General features: G+C 35.0%; 1 protein-coding gene across 1 annotated transcript in view; it reads left to right on the top strand.

Annotated features, from left to right (window-relative positions):
• The window catches only part of LOC111144433 (tankyrase), a 205,557-nt gene that overhangs the window by 96,362 nt on the left and 87,901 nt on the right, over positions 1 to 21,294 (top strand). Inside the window, exons 4-5 of the mRNA XM_022498736.1 lie at positions 14,693 to 14,729; positions 15,489 to 15,564. Coding sequence (XP_022354444.1) covers positions 14,693 to 14,729; positions 15,489 to 15,564 — 113 coding nt within the window. The remainder of the gene's footprint in view (positions 1 to 14,692; positions 14,730 to 15,488; positions 15,565 to 21,294) is intronic.

The following is a 21,294-nucleotide window of genomic DNA, read 5'->3' as shown; positions in this document are numbered from 1 at the left end:
GCTAAAAACTCTCCATCCGCTGCACACTTGTTGTGGGAGGCACAATAGTGGTCTCCCAGAGATGTCCGCACGCTCTTCCCTGGAACCTGTCAGTGTCACCGCTTGCCATAAAAAGGACTTTGCGGATGTGATTGTTAAGGATCTTCACATGGGGAAATTATTTCAAGTTATCTGAGGGAGGTCCAGCAGTCACAAGGGTCTCTGTAGAAAGGAAAGAAGGCCAGTCAGAGAAAGACATGTGACATGGAAACGGAGGCTGCAGCGACGTGGGGCCGCAAGCCAAGGCACGTGCACAGCCTCCAGAAGGAACGCAGCCCTGCTCGTCCATTTCAAACTTCTGACTTCCACAATTGGAAGAGACTAAATTCGTGTTTTAAAACAGTAAGTTTCTAGGAATTTGTCAGCACGACAAAGGGAAACTAAGATAATTAGCTATGTGACCTTCTACTTCTCCATTTCCTCACGTGTAAAATGGAAGTCAGAATGGAACCAGAACAGTATTTGGGGATTAAATGAGTTCATTCAAGGAAAGTTCCTGTCAGATAATAAGATCTGTCATTTTATGTATGGACTGAACTTAGAGACTCTGGGTAGATCTAATGAAGAGCATCCTGCAGAATGCATGCATGTATAGTTTAAGTCTAAATTTATTATAATTAGCAAGTATAGAGCTGTAACATAGACGTCATGCATATATATATATATATATATATATATATATATATCATCATGGATCTGCAAGGGACCTAAGAGCTCAGCCATTCTACTCCGTTACTCAATCAGGATTCTGTACTGTATGCCCATGTGACATTGCTATACTATATCCCTGTGAGCTCTCTAACATCATTAGTCCGTTGTCGAAGAACTTAAATGGTTAGAAATATTTCTCCCATTTATTAAGCCAAATGCAGTAACAACTTTTTGGAACTACATTATATATGGCTATGCATTTTTCTTTCTAAGAGCTCCTCTGAAATACACTAACAGAGGACACTTCCTCTACCTATAACCACCACCAAACCCTACCATCTCATTTTCTATACTGGAGGCTAAATAGCACCCACTCCCACCGTTTTTATTCTGCCAATACAGTCTAAGTTTCCATTTTCTTTTTTGTAAATGTCACATTGATTCATTGAGGTTCCTATCATACCAGCTTTAGAGTAGTTGAATCTGGGCTAGTCGTAAGTCAATTTTTAAGTATTTCTTAACTTGTATATGTGAACAGTCAACTTTCTTCCCTCTTTCCTTCCTTCCTTCCTTGTCTTTTCTTTCTTTCTTTTTTTTTTTTTTTTTTTTTTTTGTTCTACTGGCAGGACATTGTCTTTATCCTTGTTATTCATGTTCTTCTGGTAGTGCTCACCACCAGTTGCCATCATTTTGTATACTAAGCTCAGGTTCCTCAAGACCAGATTTTGTTCTTTCATGTTATCTAGATAGCCCCCTTTTTTTTTCCCCCCAAAGCTCCTTTTAAATTTCAAGTAGAAATGATGAATTTATCAAGTCAGTTGGTCCCTTGCCCAGAAGTTGAGTGTCACTAGGCATGGTCTGTATTTCTTTTTGTAAGATTGTTGATCTCTGTAAGATTCAGGAAAAGTGGTTATTAGTGTGTCGGACACATTATCTGAGCATACTCTCAGTCACTCCTTGGCATTTGCATTTGTGTGAGGTGCCCTTGTAAAATGCTTGTGCTGCCTCTTATGGGTCATTAGCCATCGCCGGTCTGTTTCTCTGCATACGCTAGTATGTGACAAGGATACTTCAGTCCTTGGTTTCTGTGAATTCTCTTCACTATTGCATACATCGATAAAGGCCCTGTTCACCTACTAAGAAAAGCCTCATTTCTGCATTATCTGGTCATTAATGTTCAATGCTTTGTATCTTTTACTCACTTCTGAGTTTTTAGCTTTCTCAGAGTGTATCTCAGAAACTTCATTCTTGGTTTCTTTGCCCTTCCCAAACTTTGATCCCTCCTCCTATTTTTACTACTGTCCTTTCTTCTCTCCTATTTCTTCCTTCTTCTACCTCCTCTTCCCTTTCTTCCTCTCCTACCCATCCCTCCACCCCTGCCAAACAAATGTCCAGAAGTCATGCTCTGAATCAGAAGTTCCTTACACCTAGGAGAACTGTTCTTACCTCAGAATTTGCCCCTACATTACTGACAGTGTTTACTGAGTTTAGTAATCTTCCAGCTCATGATAGTTTTAGATGTTAACTGTCTAAGACAGGAGCTACTGGCCACAGGTAGCTATGAACACATGAAATGGGCCTTGGGTCACATGGTAAAAAAATATTTTAGATTTAATGGGTAAAATAAATGCATTATTAAAATTAGTGTCTTCACTTTTTTTTTTTTTTTAAAGATTTTATTTATTTATTTCATGAGATCACAAGTAGTTAGAGAGGCAGGTGGAGAGAGAGGAGGAAGCAGGCTCCTCTCTGAGCAGAGAGCCCAATGCGGGTTCAATCCCAGGACCCTGAGACCATGACCTGAGCCGAAAGCAGAGGCTTAACCCACTGAGCCACCCAGGTGCCCCTTCTCTTCACTTTTTTTAAACATGGTTCCTAGAAAATTTTAAGTTACATATGTGCCTTGAATTATATTTGTACTAGATTGCATTTTTAGACACTCTAAATTAAGGAGATTCATTAACATGAAGAAAAAGAGAAAAATAAATTATACATTAAAAATAATAAAATGCATAGCATCGGGAACCATTTTGGATAGGTACACCTATCCCTGCACATCTCAACTGGCCCAGAGGGCATTGCTGGATTGTTGCACAATCTGGCTGAGGTTGATAATAATTGGCCCTGATTTGTCAAGAAAGATTAAATTATGTTTGGAATAAGCCACTTTTGAATGCATACAAGTGTGTAATATATTTCATAAAGAAATTCCATCAAGAGCAGAGGAATTAAACTTCTAAATTAGCAGTTATGTTGAAAACTTGGTTATCTGGAGTGATTTAGTCTTCGAGTGTTCCAAGAGAGTTAATTTTTATGGTAGCAGGTTTATAATTAGGCTGAGTGACAATTTTTATATGAGAGTAGTTGACAAATTCATAGGAAAATGGGAAAATAAGACCACCAAAAGAGTGGAAATACCAAAATATTCAAAAACATTTTGTTTCTTCAGAAATGTTTAATATTTGATGTGAAGTATTGTATTTATATTAAAAGCATTATTTCAAAAGAATTTTTGTGAACCAGTACGTAGATTTGATCTCCTCATTCAAGTGATTTTATGTCCTACCTGCAGTCTTTGTCTTTGATCATCTTCGTTTAGAAATGGTGATGAGCATTTCTTACCGGCAAATTCTACAGTGAAGTTATTGATCATTCAAAACTAAAACTTAACCTTGGAAAAACAAACTAATGTTACCATCCGTGTCTGAACTTCGTGGCAATGTTGTTTGTATGAAGTGATGTCTATCACAGGTTAATCTAAGCAGCTTTCTAAAAAAATAAGAGAACAAGGAACTTCTGAACAATTATGTTCCAAAGAGATATCAAGCACTGAAAATTATATAAATCTAATTTCTGCCTTCTAAGAAATAATAACTAGGCAGACAAACTTACGTTGTACACACAGAAAACAAAGAATATTGCCTCAGATTGCATTGTGACTAATACAAGATTGTCTTAGACATATTTCTGATAAAAATTTTGCTGCCCTGTCTTGCTAGGTATTTAAAATAAGGAATTAGATGATAAAACTGATGCTGAGAGATGGGGTTTAGTATATTTCAGATAAGAAAATGAAATGTACAGTTGACATGTGGTTGTATATCAACTCCACATAGGAGAATGTATCCCAATAAGATAATTTTAAGATTATCTGAAATTGAATATCTATTTCTCTTTTCTGCTACTTCAAGTAAAATTGTTTCTCTGACCTATTTAGACAGACCTGAAACAGTTTCCAAAAGCAAAATGCTACAAAATACTGTTTCCGCAAAATGCAGGTATGTCCTCTTCATTTCCTCAACCTTTGTAAAGTCTTTTTTTCCATATTTTTCTAAAATAAACATTCTCCTACATTGCCTTCTCAACTAAACAAAATAAGGAAAGTAGATAAAAGTACAAGAGGATAGTTGAAACTGGAAGTAGTCAGAGTAGTACAATAGCCCATTGTATTAACTTTATAATAAATGATTAAGTAAATTAAATGAATAGTCTAATCTATATTAGATATTTTTTGAAGCTAATATTATGCTTAGGGAAAGGACAAACTGATTTTCTAGGCATTATATCTCAATAGCTCTCTTTTATGGTCTTTCAGATGCAGTATTTTTCAAAACTACTTCTCTTAGAGAACATTATCTTTAATATGTCTGAAATGCTTCCTAGCTGAACTGTGAACGCTCAATGTCTGTCTTGAAATGGGCTGTACAAGAATGAAAGGCTGTTCAATTTTAACAACTAAGTTAATAATTAAATAAACTGGCCATATTATTTAAATAGGTTATTCTAACTTAATAGGCATTTCTCAGTATATGAAGTCAGAATCTAAAGTAATATATTCATTAAATACAGACTGAAACAACGAAGTGCTTCTGTGGTTGTGTTCAGCAGGATTATTGGACCAAGTATTAATCTAAGACCACGATAGAAATATTTAAAATTTTACTATTTATAGCTATGTAACATGACATTCGTAGTCACCAAATAAAGCTAACACATCAAATTACAAGCTCTGCTTCATTGTGATCCACTCAGTGCCTTCTCTCTCCTTGATGTTCTTTCCATTCTATTGCTACCATTTGTGTTCTTTTCCCTCCCACCATCCACCTGTGGTAGCCCCGTAACTAATCCCCAGTGTCTCCAGGTCTTAATTCAGTGAGTTATCAGGTTAAGTTCAGCTTTAATTAGCCTACTCTCATGCTCAAAAAAGGAAAAGAATAACTCCCTTGTCCTGTGCCTTACAAAATAATGTTCAATTCTGCAACATAATATTTCCAGATTCAAAAAAAAGATTAAATTTATTCTTTTGAAATATTATTCAGTGTCCTCCATTCCTTCACAATATATTTGACATTGGTCACTCTTCCCCAAGTAGACCTTGACTTTTTCTAACTTCTTTGCTTATGTAGATAATTATCCAATCTTCATTCCATTTCCACGTATTAAAAATCCTGCCCAGAGATGTATGGCTAAGCTCATACGTGATTTGACTTCATGCAATCACTCCATATCATTCCAATTAAAAATACCATCAAAGGGCAGAGATTACAGTCCTAGTTTTGTCAGTACATAGTTTTAAAATTGGCGGTCTTAAAGGAATCATGTGTAAAATAAGGATATCAAACCATTTATCTTGCCAAGCCTGTTTTAAGATGATTATTTAGAATCAATGAACACAAACCAGAGGTTCTTAATGTGTGGTAACTATGAATCCAAGAAGCCTATAAAAACTCTAAACAAAGATTTGAATTTGTGTTCAAATGTACGAGGTATTTTTCTCTCTAAGGAAGAGGTCTAAAGTGGCTTTCTTTAGCTCCTTAAGATGGTCCATGATCGAAAAAATGTTAGGAACTATCATTACCCTGATCTGAGTCTTCTATTTACATAGACATACCTAGACACACACAGTATGTCTATCTCTCAGTGACACTGGTAGATATCTAAAAGCTTCAAAACCATAGTGATTAGCTCTGTTATCTCCTAAGAGTGGTCCTCAGCCACATTTCCTCAACACATCTGACCAATAATGTTCACACGGGTGATACACTTCCAGCAAGAGCAGTTTTGCCCAGCTGTCCACTAAATGAATGAGATATTCTGGGGGTTTGGTGCCATTCCTGGTGTTGTGGCTTTAAATTTATCACTTTCTTTCCTTCTGATTCAAGATTCAGTACACAATATGGTAGTAGCGGCTGTATTGTGATTGGCATATTGTAGATATTGAATACATATTTGTTAAATGAATAAAGAAAGGATGTTATTCAGTGGAGAACTAATACATGAATGGCAGTTTTTGAAAAAAGAACAAGAGTTTGAATGTGAAGGATTATGCCTAGGATAATACCATTAATCAGACTTCACTAAAGTTAATTAACCTTGAATAAGAGATTAAATGATACTATGGGGAAAATACAAGAAAAATAGTAAGTTAAGCATTTGTAGTTGAAGAAGTAAATCACAATTGGTGCTTCTTGAGAAGACCCACAATTGTAAACAAGGTTACTACATCTTTTAGAGACTTTGTAAATGAAGGACGAAATACATTATACTAAGAATATAAATGCAATCATACAGAATAATTACAGTGAAGACAAGACAGTTCTCAAATCATTCAAAAGGTAGTCACTTGTTAGCCTTTGTGGTTTTTGTTTGTTTGTTTTGTTTTGTTTTGGTTTGGTTTTTTGTTTGTTTTTTAGTTCCTTATACTTGTTGTAAGCAGCAGAGGTTGGACAGTCCCCAAATAGGTGTCTCACAAAAATCCAGGCCCTCAGTGGGCTGCTGCATTGAGGGGCCAGGCTTCCTGAGAAGAGTAAGGACTGTAGGAAAGTAATTTTCTTTTCACAGATAACAGTATGGTTCCTATAAATCAAAATATACTTTGTTCATATATTCTCATAGCTCTGGGATTGCAGGTACTACGTACCAAACACTTTCTTGAATGAAGAGATCAAATTTGGGAATTTTTCCTGTTGAGAAATACACAAAAGCACCAGTGAGAAGCGAAGAACTAAAAGGTGTGCAAATTGGTTCAGTTTAGGTGAATTGCCAGTACAAGAAGAGGGGCTGGGATTTCTAGCTGTGAGGTTGTGGCAGTACTGTCTTATTTCTCATTCGTCAACTTTTTCTATTTCGTTCTTGTTTTTTGATATTGTTCTATTTTGATACTGTTCTATTTTGATAGGTGACATATCTGTACTCCAGAATTAAGAATTTTTCAAGTTTTTAAAAAGGTATAATGGGCAGTTTCTTATGCGATTGAAACATATACTTACTATACAACTCAGCACTCCCACTCCTAGGTGTTTGCCCAAGGAAATGAAGACATTTGTCCTTGCAAAATCTGAATGTTTATAGTAACTTTATTCATAATCACCAAAAACTAGAAGCAACCCAGGTTCAGCTAGTGAATGGGTAAGTAAATTCAGGAGTATTCATATAATGGAATACTACTTAACAGTCAAAAAGAACAAATATTTGTATGTCCAATGACTTGAATAAACATTTATACTAAGTAAGAAAATCCATATTCAAAAGTTTACATATTCTGTGATTCCATTTATATGACATTCTAAAGAAAAAGTAAAACTATAGGGACAGAAATCAGATCAGTGGTTGCCATGGAAGGGGGTTGGATAGGAGATTGATTGTAGAGGGACCTGAGGAAACTTTTTGGGTGATGGAAATGTTCTGTATCTTGAGGTAGTGGCCACACAGCTATATAAGTTTGTCAGAATTCACAGAACATACATCTAAAAAAGGGTGAATTCTGTTGTATGTAAATTACATATCAGTAAGCAAATAAAATAAGACGCTGTACATCAACTATATCTTATAAAACATCCCAGTACAGTCTGGTGCTGCACCTTGTAATCAAACATTAATATTTTTGCAATGAAATATATGATAGCTGTGTATACTAAGTTGGTTAAGTTTTGCTGCCAAATGAATTTGTGGAGCTTTTTGTATTTGGGATTTGCAAATAAATTGTGGATGGGTGACTATGGAAAAAGCACCACTGGTGTAGAAACAAAGAATATGAATCTGTTGGCCTATTTTGGATCACATATGGATTTTACTTTACCAAACCACTTTTTTAGGAATAGGCATTATGATAGTAAAAAGATCAATGTCCCATGTCTCCCCCATTTCACTCAGTTCTCCCTTCTTGTCTTCTTTTTGATATATCAAAAGGTCTTTTCCTCTACAGCGTAATCTAAAAGGTCTTTTCTTTGTAAGTACAGGCGCACTTTGCAGAATGTCTCATTGGTTAATAATGTCCTGTAGGAACACTTTTCTTGGCTTTTAATATCCAGTCTTTTAGAGGGTGTGTGTGTGTGTGTGTGTGTGTGTATATATATATATATATATATATATATATATATATATATATATCTTATAATCCTTTTGGGGGACTAGTGTATATTTAATGTATATTTATATTTATGTCCTAGATTTTAATATTTACATTTTTAAAACAACAGCAACATAAGGAATAGGGCAGAGAGCAATAGGGGAAGGGAGGGAAACTGAATGGAAAGAAATCAGAGAGGGAAAAACCATATGAGATCTTGACTCTGGGGAAACAAACAGGGTTGCAGAAAGGGAGGTGGGTGGGGGATGGGGTAACCGGGTGATGGGCATTAAGGAGGGCATGTGATGTGATGAGTCCTGGGTGTTATATGCACGAATGGCTCTCTAAACAAAACAAAAACAGCAACAAAAGTCCAGTGAAAAGTCTTGTTGCATGCCAAATACAATTGACAGAATGTCAGAAACAGGTTTAAATCATTTGAAACTGCAAAGAGTCCATAAATGGAACATGTATCTTAGATGTTGCTGGGGCTAAGCAAGGTCATATTACTGCATACAAAGAAACTAGTTGTTAACAGTTCTATTATTTATTGATTGCACTACATGGTTTTTTTGTTTTTTGTTTTTGCAGAGCCTTTGTTATGTTTGAATGTTATGTCTTTGGAATGTTTTAGGACACTGGTTTAAATTTTTGTGTTGACATGTAACCTGTTTTTATTTTTTAATCAATATAGTTGTATTTGAGGGTCTTTTTCTTAAAGTTAAGAAATATACAAATCACCACTTTCTTCTGAAAGAACTGTTTTTATTTAGCTTCTAGTTGGAGTGTTTCCCAAAATTTACAATTAGCTAAGTAAAAAGTATGTTGAGCAAAATTGCTTTACTGCTTTCTCTGTAATTCCCAGGTGTAGTATGTTTTATAATAGTTTAGTAGAGATTTTGTACCCCAGATAATTTCATGTTTTCCTTAAAGTTTGTTTAGAGCAATGTTAAAATTGTCATAGAAAAAGATCTGAGCAAAAGGAAAAAAAGATCTGAGCAATATTGAGAATCAAATACAGGATGAGAATTTTAGAGCTGAAACCAGAGATGATTTAACCCTTCACCCTCTCTTTCCAGATGACAATAAAATGGAAGGTCCTGGAAGATAAAGTGACTTTCCTGAGGTCACACAAGTAAATTGATGGTAGAGCTAGAATTCACTCCAGATCTTTTATCATACAGTTCAGTGTTTTCACCTGTATTTCATGCTGATGAAGAAATTGTTTGGTATTTAATAGGAGACACAACGTTTATACAGTTTTGGCGGTGACAACTTTAAGAAAAATATGGAAAGTAGTTTATTAAAGTAAAAGAGGACTTCTTTTCTATTTTTTCAGGATGACTTTTTAAATAGTCAATAAAAACACTAAAGTAGCATGGTCCAAAAGAAGTTCGAAAATTCTAACGTTCTCCCTGCACTGCCTACTATAGTAGACAATAACCCCATGTGCTTATTGAAAACTTGCAGTAATACTAGTGCAACTGAGGAGCAGTGTTTTTATTTTTTTATAATGTTAATGTACGTAAAAGTAAACAGCAGTGTGAGAGTGCTGGGTATTATATTGGACAGCAGAGCTTCGAGGTTATGTGGTATTATAGCACAGGCCATGTTTAATGGTAGCTAATATTGGCTAATTGAAAAGGTCAGTTATAGGAGGCAAGAGAAGAAAAGGAGCTCCATTAGGAAAATACTCTGTTTAAGCCTAGAATTTGAAAACCCCCAATGAGTCTGTGTTTAGAATGGTTGTGGAGTGTTTAGTTTGACCATGATTCTGGACTTAAGTATGGACTTTGAATGCAGCATCAGAATGAGTGGAAGACTGGTAAGATTCAGAAGCAGGAGGAAGGCATTGAGAACTCTGATAACTTTGTAATTTTTCCCCAGTTGTCCTGAAAATATTTATGAAAGATTTCAGAAAGAAAAAATGATTCAAGAATTCCTGGAGTTTATTATAGTAGAATAGCAGCCTGTCTGAAAATTGCTTTTGGTGGAAGACCTATAGCTTTAGCTTCTTGAGATTAGATTATTTCCTGGTGTGGTAGTGAAATTCCTTCCATAACAACATAGTCGGTTCTAAATTTTCAAATCTACTAGTGAAAATACAGTGGTGTTTGTCATCTAAATAAATATTTTATTCCCCCTGTGGGCTGTCAGGTGAGCTACAAGAATCTGTTCATCTCTTACATTTGCTGGTACCTTGATGAGGAAATATCTCTGTGAGAATTATCAATTCATGGTACTGCTTAGTACTCAGCTATGTAAGGGTCCCTAAACCTGATAACTGAGATGATTGATTAAAGTCTTTACATAGCTCTTCCCTTGAGATATCTAAAGCAGGAGGAATTAAAGCATGCTATAGGAAATGCCAGATGTATTGATCATTTGAATAGACCCAGAATGAATTTTTCTCTTCTCCTCCCTTGGTCCGCAATGTTAAAACAAACTAAAAGGTTAAGCCCTTTATACATTTTTTTGGTTCTTGTTTCACAAGCTCATATGAAAGTTCAAATGCTTTAAAATGGTTTTGTTGGAAATATTTAGCTTATGTAATATAAAGAAGTTACACTAGTTTAAAGCTGGTTATTGTTGTTTTTAAAATTGCCTTATCACTATTTTTTTGTTACTCTCTTATTTATATCTGTCTTTTAGAATTCATATCTGGTTGGTTTGTGTTCACATATTAGCCTTTTTTAGGGCCGGACAGATCATGAATAATGCTCAGTAAACCTGTAAACAATTCATTTAACTGCTTCAGTGTCAATTTCATTAACTGTAAACGAGTATGTTGCAGATGATCCCTTAGGAGAATGATTCTGAAATTGGAGGTGAGGTAACAGAAGAAAGGTGACTTTCAAATTACATTCCCCTCATTGCATCTTAAGAAGATGTTACTATAGGCATGTATTATTGTGCATGGCTTCAAAGTAGAGAAAAGTCATAATCCTTTTTGAGTCCCTCATTGCTCTAAGATTTTGTGATTCTGTATTCATAATATTTTCATGCTGTTTCACCTCAACAAAACCAAAAGACTCAGTTTTACAAAACTAAGGCTACTTTGATCCTGTCATTTGCCGAAGAAGGAGGAAAAAGCACTTTAAAATGTTGAAACTGAGTTGTCAATAATTATGACTCCTCTATTGATGTAAGTCTTCTTCATTTTTATTCAAAAAGTGATTTCACCTTCACACTAGGTAAAAAGAGAAGTTTTTTCCTAACTACCTCAGAAAAATGGAAAGGGGAGTTTCATTTTTAACCATTATTTTTTTAACCTTTTTTTTTTAAAGCTTTCTGATAGCATACCTCCTTAACACATTGACTCACACCTCCCCCTGTGTGTGTGTGTGTGTGTGTGTTTATTCTTACATATATCCTGTCACTAGTTTACTAATAAAAAAGCAATTCAGACTTTGAAAAGTAAACTGTGTGCCTTGCTTCTTTTTTTAAGCCCACATATTTTATTCTAATCAAAGAAAAATAGAGGCCATTTATTTTCAGCATTCCTGGCTGCTATTATTTTGACTATAATTACCTAGTTTCCTTTCTGGCTGATCTATTGCTAGCCTTTATCTGGATGTTATTAAAGAATATAAATGCTCCATCGAGCACTGTAGTCTCAGCCAGAATATTTTCAGAGTCGCAGCTAAAATGAAACAGAACTAGTGGTTTGGCTGTTAAGTAAGTAGCTCAGATTTGTTGTCGGCATATACGAGGGACTCTAAATTCACTGTTGGTTGTTCCTGAGATGTAGCATTTGAAAAATAGCTTCGACTGTTTATGGATTATGGTCCTTGGGCACCAGATAGTGGATGCTGGAATGTATTGCAGAAAAGCTGATTAAAGTACTAGAGTCTCTAACAGTAAAAGTAGAAAGTCATTTGTAATACCTGTGCCTGACTGTCGGATGTGTTTATATATTGTCTGTAGAAAGCTTTGGTTTATTTTCATCTTACCCATGCAGGAATAACATTTTTGTAAAAATGTGCCTTTTGGAGAAAACATCCATAAGCTGTACTTGATGAGAAGTATGTGTAGGTAGACTGATTTGAACTTGGAACATCCCAAGTACTTTGCAGTTTTATTTTCTACCTTATTAGAGTCCTATTTCGCTGTGACTCACATTTCAGTAGTAGGTACTTCTGTTCCCAGTTTTCATGTGTTGTGACTGTTAACCAGGGAATCTATACTTACCTCAAAATATAAATCGTGTCAGAATTCATTGTCTCTCCCCACCCCCTCCCTACCTCTTGGGCCACTTTTCTCCCCAACAGCATTCACTGAAGTAGAGTATAATTACAGAACTTAACAGGTCTTTAAATATACTTTGCACTCCCCTTGTTAAGGTGTTTCAATTATTTCCTCATGGGTTTTGAAATAAAGTTCAAACTTGCTTAGAGAGCCGTTCGTGATCTGTTCCTGCTCTGTCTCACGCTTGCTCATCCATTCCCCTGCGGTGTTTGGGTTCAGGTTTGCGGAACTACTGTTTCGTCCTTATTTCTTTTCCTTTGCTCGGTTGCTTCTCCTTCACCCTTTTCACCTGAGCGTCACCTCACATTTCCCCTCTTCCAGGAAACCTTCCTTGAACCACAATTACCCTGTCTTTTACTAAAATCTCAGTTAGAGTAGGCTTTAAGCTCTTTATAGCGTTTCATAAGATCCTTTTCAGACTCTACCAGAATCATGTGTTCGTCTGTCTCACTTAATAGGCGAATATTCCTAGAGTTCCAAGATGATAGTAGTGTCTTCTGTGTTTTTGAGTCCGGCATATATACCTTTCAAATAAATGTTTGTTGACGGACTGACTGAATGACTTCTGCAGATAGTTTCATAATTTGACTGATTTTGCTCCTGATTCTTAAGGCATCTGAGGGTATGAGTTAGCCATTTTCCTCATAAGAAGCTTTTTAAATGGACTCACTAACTCCCGTATTGCCACCTAAAATATATATAATATATAAAATAATATATTTATATATATATAATATATATAAAATAATATATTTATATATATAATATAATAAATAATACATATATAAAATAATATAGTTAAGGTGGGTCTTTGGCTTTGGGAAGGCAAGAACCTTATTGGCCGGGACGTAAAGTAATATAAGTCTTAAAACTCAATCAGTTAAAGAATGTGGATTGAATACATTATTTGGGAAATTGGAAAGACCAACTCCATGATCATGATCTGTGTATATTGTTGAATCTATGACTTTAGTGGTATATAAAATTCCCTTAGGAGAGAATAGATATTTAATAACTTTTTCCTTATTTGAAAATAACTGTGTACAGTTTTGAGATTTTAATGTAATCTTAATCTGAGAAACAAGACAAACTTTAAAAGAATATTTGCTAATGATGGGTCATGGAATTTAAACATGGGCTCGGTTGTCCTTAGGTGACTTTATAGTATTTGCATCAATATTCTGCATTCTGTAATGAAATAGAAATAAAATGCAAAGAAATCCATATTTATAAGTGATAAGACTTCTAAAATAATTTAAGCTTAATTCTTAATAGAATAACATTTTCATTTAATCCAAAATTTCATTTCTTATATGTATGCTTAATATTTGCTTTCATGTAATTGCTTAGACATTTTGTATAATTATTTTTGTCATTATATAGCCAACTGAGTCAGCATACTGCAGCTGAATCATAGTCCTGGCTGTTCTTTTTATTTATTGAATGAGCAAACACTGGATTATTAAAATTACTTGTCCTTCAATTGAGCTTGCAAAAGAAGCTTATTCGTTAGATCTTGAATACTCTAAGAAATGCGTATCAAAGGTTTTAAATTATATACCTCGTTTCAGCCTGTGATGTTTTAAAAAAGAGAAGGGAGAAAAATTACCCACATCTCAGTAGTTAGCTATCTGCTTATTCTCAGAGACTCTAGCCTCGTTTTTTAAAAATAATTTTCAGGTTTCTTGTTTAAGATTTTGTCTTGAATTTGTATAAAGTGTGAAGCCTGCAGCATGTTAGAATATTACTGTCATTTAAGAATGTATTCACTGTTTTGGTTTTTGGAGCGCTGCCTCCAAGAGGTTCATAGCATTTGGTACGGAGTTCACGTATTTCTAGTCTACAGACCTACCCTATTGAGGCAAAAGCTTCATGATGCTGATACATTTTTTTCTATTGCTGTAATGCTCAGCAGCGGTAATTAATTTTTTTTTTTTTGAAAAAACTTTCCGTGTCATTACCAATAAAACTGAGTTTTTTTTGAAGCCTAGTAATTCGTACCTTTAAAGAGCCACATTATTTTGCTTTTGTCTCAGAATGTATTATGCTTCACAAGTATACTGTGACAGCCTGAATAGGAAAGGGGGGAGGGGACATTGTCTTCAGCTGGCATGCTGTTATCAGAGGGAATGTGTTTCTGGACACGAGATTTAGCATTCATTGGTTGTCTGAAGAAAGCTACTTCATCTGAGGATTGGACAAGAAGCTGCGTCAGTTTGCTGCCCGTCTCCAAGGCACTGGTGATGCTGCCTTCACAAGCTGGCTAACGTCACGGCTCCATCACCCAGCGGGGTGTGGACTCTCTTTTTCTGTTCTTCTCTATTTAATTCTGTATTTGCTGCCTACTGCATTTCTTAATCTGTCTTCTGCCAAATGCTAACAGCATGATATTTTGCAATCATCTAGGTGAATACAAGAAAGACGAACTCCTAGAAGCTGCTAGGTAAGTGATTCCATTCATTTTAAGTGAGTATAATGCATGTAAGGGAGAAAAAGGGGAGGGCAGGTGGAGGACTATAAAAATTATAACGTGTTATTGTCTTGCTTGGATTTTACGTGATAATGCGGATAAGACCTCATACTCAGTCTCTGTATACTTTATTTTACATGATTAGTGTCTTAAATGATAGAGTTTTTCAACATGGTAAAGATTATAAGGTTGATTTTATTTGAAACATTTCTTAGGGTACCTGCAGATCTGAGTTGCCCAGCTTTTCGGATGATCTTCTTGGAGCATTTAAATACCTATCTCTTCATTTTTCTCTGAAATTTTTTCTAGCAAAGCTTGAATGGGGGGCATAAAGTAAATATTAAAATTCTCATCTATTTTCTTTTGTTCTTGGTCATTTTTATTTTAATTTGTTAGCTTTTTTCATCATTTTGTGTGTATTTTTAAGTCCAGTGTTTTAGATCACTTATCAGAATAAAGTTTGTTTGTAATTAAGGTGACTTGATGCAGATAAATAAGACAAATAAAAATGTAGAAAGCTACATTACCCAAGATGTACCACTGTATGATGATTAATGGGAATTAATTAGGAATATATTAATTTAATTGAATATACCAAAAGAGATTCATTGAGAGCCATATATAAGAAATCAAAGCAAAGCCATATTATTTTCCACTCTTCTGAAAAATAACCCTAAATATTCATAAGAAGCTCTATAATCTTGTGGGCATTGACTCACTACCTTTTTACAGGAGCGGTAATGAAGAAAAACTAATGGCTTTACTGACTCCTCTCAACGTGAATTGCCATGCAAGTGATGGGCGAAAGGTAAGTTATTTAAAATACAATATCCTCCTTTGACAATTTCTTCTTGTTTTATACTGAAAATATTTGAAGTTGTCATATATATATGTGTCTGTGCACATATGTATATGTCCTAGATAACTGTATTTTTACTGGCATCTTTTGACCATAAAATGAAATGCTGCTGTATCTGTTATTGGCAGTTGTGACATATTCATAGAGCTGATGAAGCATGGATTTTAAGCCTTTTCTCTTAAATGTCAGACACTGGAAGTTGTTTGTTAAATGGAACTGCAGCTTTGTCGGTGATTAAAATTATGACAACATGTATTATTTTCTGTGTATGATTGTGGCAATTGGAAATATTTGTTTATGTCCTGTTTTTACCCGGCTTTGTTAGGGTATTTGCATTTTTGATTTCCTGTTGGCAGAGGGAGATTTGTTTGCTAGACACCAACAGTTTTTACCATTTAGAGCTGAGAAAATGCCAACAATTTTTTAGATAAGTAACAGTTCAGCTTTTTCGCTTATTGTTTCTTTAATTGGCTAAGTTTTTATCATGGTATATTGAAAAAAATAGGTTAACGAGAGAATATTCTGCATTAAACTACAGTTGTTAGAAATGTAAGGTGTATATATAAAACGTACAGCTGGCATCTTCATGATATGCTTTGTACTCGTGCTGTTTATTGGCTAAAATGTAACCCTTCACAGCCTCCGATAATTGACTGCAAAGTTTTGCAGTAATTTACCTGATAGCTACTGAAAAACAAAGCACTCTGTGCTGTAAAATCTTTTAAAAAATGACAGCTCATATCTTAATGTTTAAGGATAGATTTTGTATTTCAAAAACATAAAATATTTGTAGAGTCACATCGTAAATATTGAGGAAAATCATTTTGTGTCCAACCTTTAAAGAATTAGTTTCTTTGAAATTATTTATAGTGAAAAGGTCCTCTGGAAAATGTCAGGATGGAAGGTACACCCCTTAGATACAATGTCTTTAAGTGTGTCCATGCTCTTTTCCCATTCTAATGAAACCCATTTAATAATGGCAAAGAATTGAATCCTCCCCCCAAATATATGTTATTTGTTATTATAGCTGGCTTGTATATCGTGAGATATCACGTGGCCTAGTGAGCATGCAGTTTCTCTGAATAATTTGGGGGAAAGACTTCTACTTTAATGGAAGGTTAAATTATGTATATTTCAGGCTATAAACTAGCAAAGATTTACTCAGTATTATTGATGACTTTTGAGAGATGTTAAGTGATAACTGCTCGTTTTTTTTTCCTTTAATTTGGAAGTTGCTGTGGGGATTTTAACATTCTTGAGTTACTGTGAGCTCCAGATTTTGTTTGGATCCTCTCAGTAGATAAAGTAACTTTTATCACAGTGCAGAAAAGGGCCTTCTTAACTACAGTAAGCATAGCTCTATCTTTATATGGAGCTTGTCTAGAGCCCAGTCGACTTCAGGTTTTCCTAGTCATTTTAATATTACAGAATTTTGGTGATATTACTGTAGCAGGAGTCGATTTCCATGCCAGCCTCATTCTCCCATCCTCGCCCTTATACCTTGCCAGCCCCATTTGTAGCTCAGGAAATCATAATAATTAAGGGGCATGAACACTGATAATTAACAAATTACCTCTTCTCCCTGCGTCACCCCCATGTAACTATATAGAACTTGATTTTTCCTTCTCCCCCAAAGAGGATGTATAACTCCCCTCATTTCTTTAGCTGGAACCAGTGTATTCCTTACCCAAATTCCTATGGCTCCTTTTCTGTATTACTCTATGGCATTTACCACAGAGATTTTTCCTCTGTTCATCCATTTGCCCTTTGTATTTTGCACTGGACCAAGCCCGGCGCCTTGCAGTTGGCAAAAATCTTAGGATATGAATATGCTCCCTAATAAACACAATTTTATCCTCCGAGTGTAAAATCATCTGTGCTCTTTTCCATTTAGAAAATTAACTCAGAAGTATGTGAATAGGAGATTTTATATTTTCTGTTATTATATGTTATTACTAGTATTATTTTACTCATTTATTTTTGAGTTATTACACAATGAAGGAAAATTATATATTTTAATATAGAACATTTTTAAGAACGTTTCATAATTTAATATAATGCTATAGGATTCATAACATATGAATAATGCAGTAATTCTCCAAAATGTGTTCCTATATTTTTTTAGATTATTAATTTGCTCAAATTAAATAGAAAAAGGTAACGAGACTTGAGCATTTATTAGGTTTTGGTTCTATGCATATAACATAAAAAATCATTCACAATTGTGCATCGGTACGCAAAATGCAAATAAAATTTTATAATTAAAATCGAATTACGTTCATATTTAGATATTACCTTTGTTTATGGCACAGAGTAGTTCTTATTAAATGTGCCAGCTACAGTAAAGCCACAAAGTGGCACATATTCTGGGTGCTAATGGAGACTGGGATAAGATCCTTTAGGACAGTATCTTTTGTTTTCTTGCTTTTGGTGTCAAGGATATGTGTAAGCAAATCTAGCTGTGAAATTACACGTCTGTTTTATGTATTTAGTATTTTTTCAGGCCATTTGCATGTGTTTAGGAAGTCAGATTGTATATTAACAAGAGAATAAAGCTACTTTACAAATATAGTAAGTTATGTATATAAGGTTTTATTTCTTAAATTTGCATTTTAGAATGCAATGCAGAATCAAACTTGTTCTTAGAGGGTTTCTAAATGACTGTGTTAATGCTTAAGTGAGTCCTTGCCTATCTCTGTTTTTACTATGATTCCTGGTTTATAAATTAAAAAGCACATGGAAATGTCAATTTCGTAATATTTTTAGAGAGAACTGTTCCTTTTAGTTAACTAGTAGGTGCAGAATTTGCCTCGATACATGTGGGGGTTTTAGGCTGCAGCATTCCTTTTCAATACAATACGTGGGATTATACAATGACAATGTAACTTTTAAATAGTCTCTTAATTCTATACTGTGACTTGGTGATTATCTAATTAGGTAATATATGAGTGGTTAATGTTTTTATTTCCCATAGACATTTGTTTTTCTAACTTGTAGAATTCTGAAAATAGTGAAGTACCAATAAGGTTTTAAGTAATTTATATTGTTATTTATGCTTTTATTTTACATGTAAATCAAAGTGGAGCTTGGCTACTTGAGAAATTTCCAGTTGTTTTTTACCCCGAAAAGCAAAGACAAAATTTTGTTATAATATTTTGTTCTGAAATGCCACTTTTGTACACTTATATACACATTTAAATGATGGCCACTTTAGAAACATGGGGCATAGATAGAATTTATTCTTCAGTCACCTGCCCATTATGATTAGACATAACATTTTGTGGTTCCTTATTTTGAATTGGAGTGAAATGCAACTAGATCTTTTGAACAGATTGTTCCCTTTCTAGAATTCTTTTTTTTTCCTATATTTTCAAACATTTATTCTTCCTTTAAAGTGTTTTCTGTCAAGATCAGATGTTTTATTAGCAACCAGCCAAATAATTGTTTGATATGTAACTTTAAGGTGGTACGGGTTTCTTGTTTTTCAGTATTAATTTTCATAAGGATACCTTTATACACTGAGCAAAAAAATTCTTCAGTACATCTCAAATTATTCTACTACTCAGCCCTCTTCAGAGTTCTTTCTGGTCCCTCTTGTGCGATTTCCCTTTCTTGGCTGCCTTTATCCCCTTCCAAGATGAATGTCCTACATCTATCCCCTCCTTATAACAAGGGACTAGATTGGAGTTGGGTATTACTGTATGCGTAATACTTTGCATGCGTGTACTGTGCCTATCACTATGATTGTCAACAAATAATGAAAGTAACGAATATTTGTTGGTAACTTATTTTTAGGAAGTATTCAGTGTAATTTCTGGTGTTTCAGGTTTCTTTTGGCTCATTTCACTCTTTCAGCCAGCACTCAGGTACAGTGTATAGGTCACTGCGCTAAGTGATATGGGAGATAAATACGTGTTTAATGGTATCGATTCATAAGAAGCTCAGTGCGTGATAGAATGATTAAGACATTTTCCTGTACATTGAAGGTAATGCTCTAAAAAAATGTATGATTCCTTTTGCTGTCATACAATTTATAAAGTGTAGATTTAAGGTGGGTTTTTTGTGATTGTTTTTTGTTTTGTTTTGTTTTGTTTTGTTTTTGGTCCCTTTATTTTAAAGCATTAGTATTTGGACGTGGATGCTCTTCTCTAAGAAACCGCAAATTTAGATGAATGGGCAGTTGGAGGAGCATGATTTAAACTCAGAAACATTCACTGAAGGGTATCTTTAAATGTCAGATTTTCTCTGTGTAAATGTTTGCTTCCATAAAACAGTTAATAATGAATAAGATTCTGGAAACAGAAAACTAAAGTGTTTGAAAACTATTTTTTAATGGAGATCAGGTAGAAATAAAGTAGAATTTAGTGCCACCCGTTGAAGATACCATAAAAGCATTATTTAGTGGAAAGATCAAACAGACTCAGAGGTTAGACAGACTGGGTTCTATTCTCTGCTGTTCCACTTTCCAAGTGTGTGGCCATGGCTCTGCAGTTTTCAGTGCATTCATTTGTAAATGGAGATAATCATACTCCTTCCACAAGGTGGTTGAGAGGGCGGAGTGAAATAATGTGGTTAATGTAAACCATTGTAGCACATGGTAGAACCTCAATAAATTAAAATCCAACTCCTTTGATACATGTTTTTGAAGCTTTGGGGCATATTAGAATGGACATATGTGTAGTTCTGAGTACTCCAGCGTTCCCCCACTTCGCCATGGAAATTGTCTTCCAGTCACATATCATTTGGATAAAATGTATGTTACCAGGTAGTCTACAAAGCATATAATTGAATTAATTCTTTTGGAGCTTGGTGTTCACCACCCTCCCCAAACATCACTTCTAACAAATAAATTTGTTTATATTAACAGTTTATAAATTCAGAAATGTGTTTTTGAGATATCTATAACCATTTGAGCCTATATTTATTAAAAATTAATATCTGGCTGAAAATAATACCACAGTTCTCATTTCAATTCCATAAATGAATCCAATAAACAAAGAATATAAGATTAGTGAGCTTTCTTTTGCATTTATATTTGAATTTTAGGGTTATATATGTTTGTTGTGTTGTAATATAGAATTTCTCAGTATTCTTGGTTAACAGCTCCCTCCCTCAGTGTGAGTCTCCACCAAATATCATGTTTAACCAGGTTTTAACAGCCATTGTATGGTAGATTGTTACTTTGAAGACCTCTCAAAGGAAACCATGCCTCTCTGTTTTATGCTTTGATCTAGTTCCTTCCCCACATTGACTTTGAGCTAAGCATGGAACTGGTTTGATGAATAAAGTAAAGCAGAAGTGGTGTTAGGCCACTTTCAGGACTAGCCCCTGAATTGGTCTGGCAGTGGCCAGTTCAGGGCTTCTGGAATGCTCTCAGCTGCCACGCCAAAAGGCAGCCCATGCAGCCACGTGGACGCCTCTACCCGGGGACCTACCTGAGCTCAGCTGAGTCTCTGTATGACTCTTTGTCCACACATCCCAGACACTGTAGCCTCAGCCGCGTTCCCAGGTTAGCCTCCGGGTGACATCAGCCATCCCTAGCACCCTAGCCCATACCACATAGAGTAGAAGAGCCAGCCAGGTAAGCCACTAGTTTGGGGGTGTTTTGCGATCTAGTACAGGATCATTGAAATGCCCATACTGTAAGAGAATATGACTCAACACTTATTATCTTTTGGG

This window comes from Enhydra lutris, unplaced genomic scaffold, assembly GCF_002288905.1.
Source record: "Enhydra lutris kenyoni isolate GAN:26980312 unplaced genomic scaffold, ASM228890v2 scaffoldscaffold11, whole genome shotgun sequence".
Lineage (NCBI taxonomy): Eukaryota > Metazoa > Chordata > Mammalia > Carnivora > Mustelidae > Enhydra > Enhydra lutris.
This window is presented reverse-complemented; position numbering and strand designations above follow the sequence as displayed.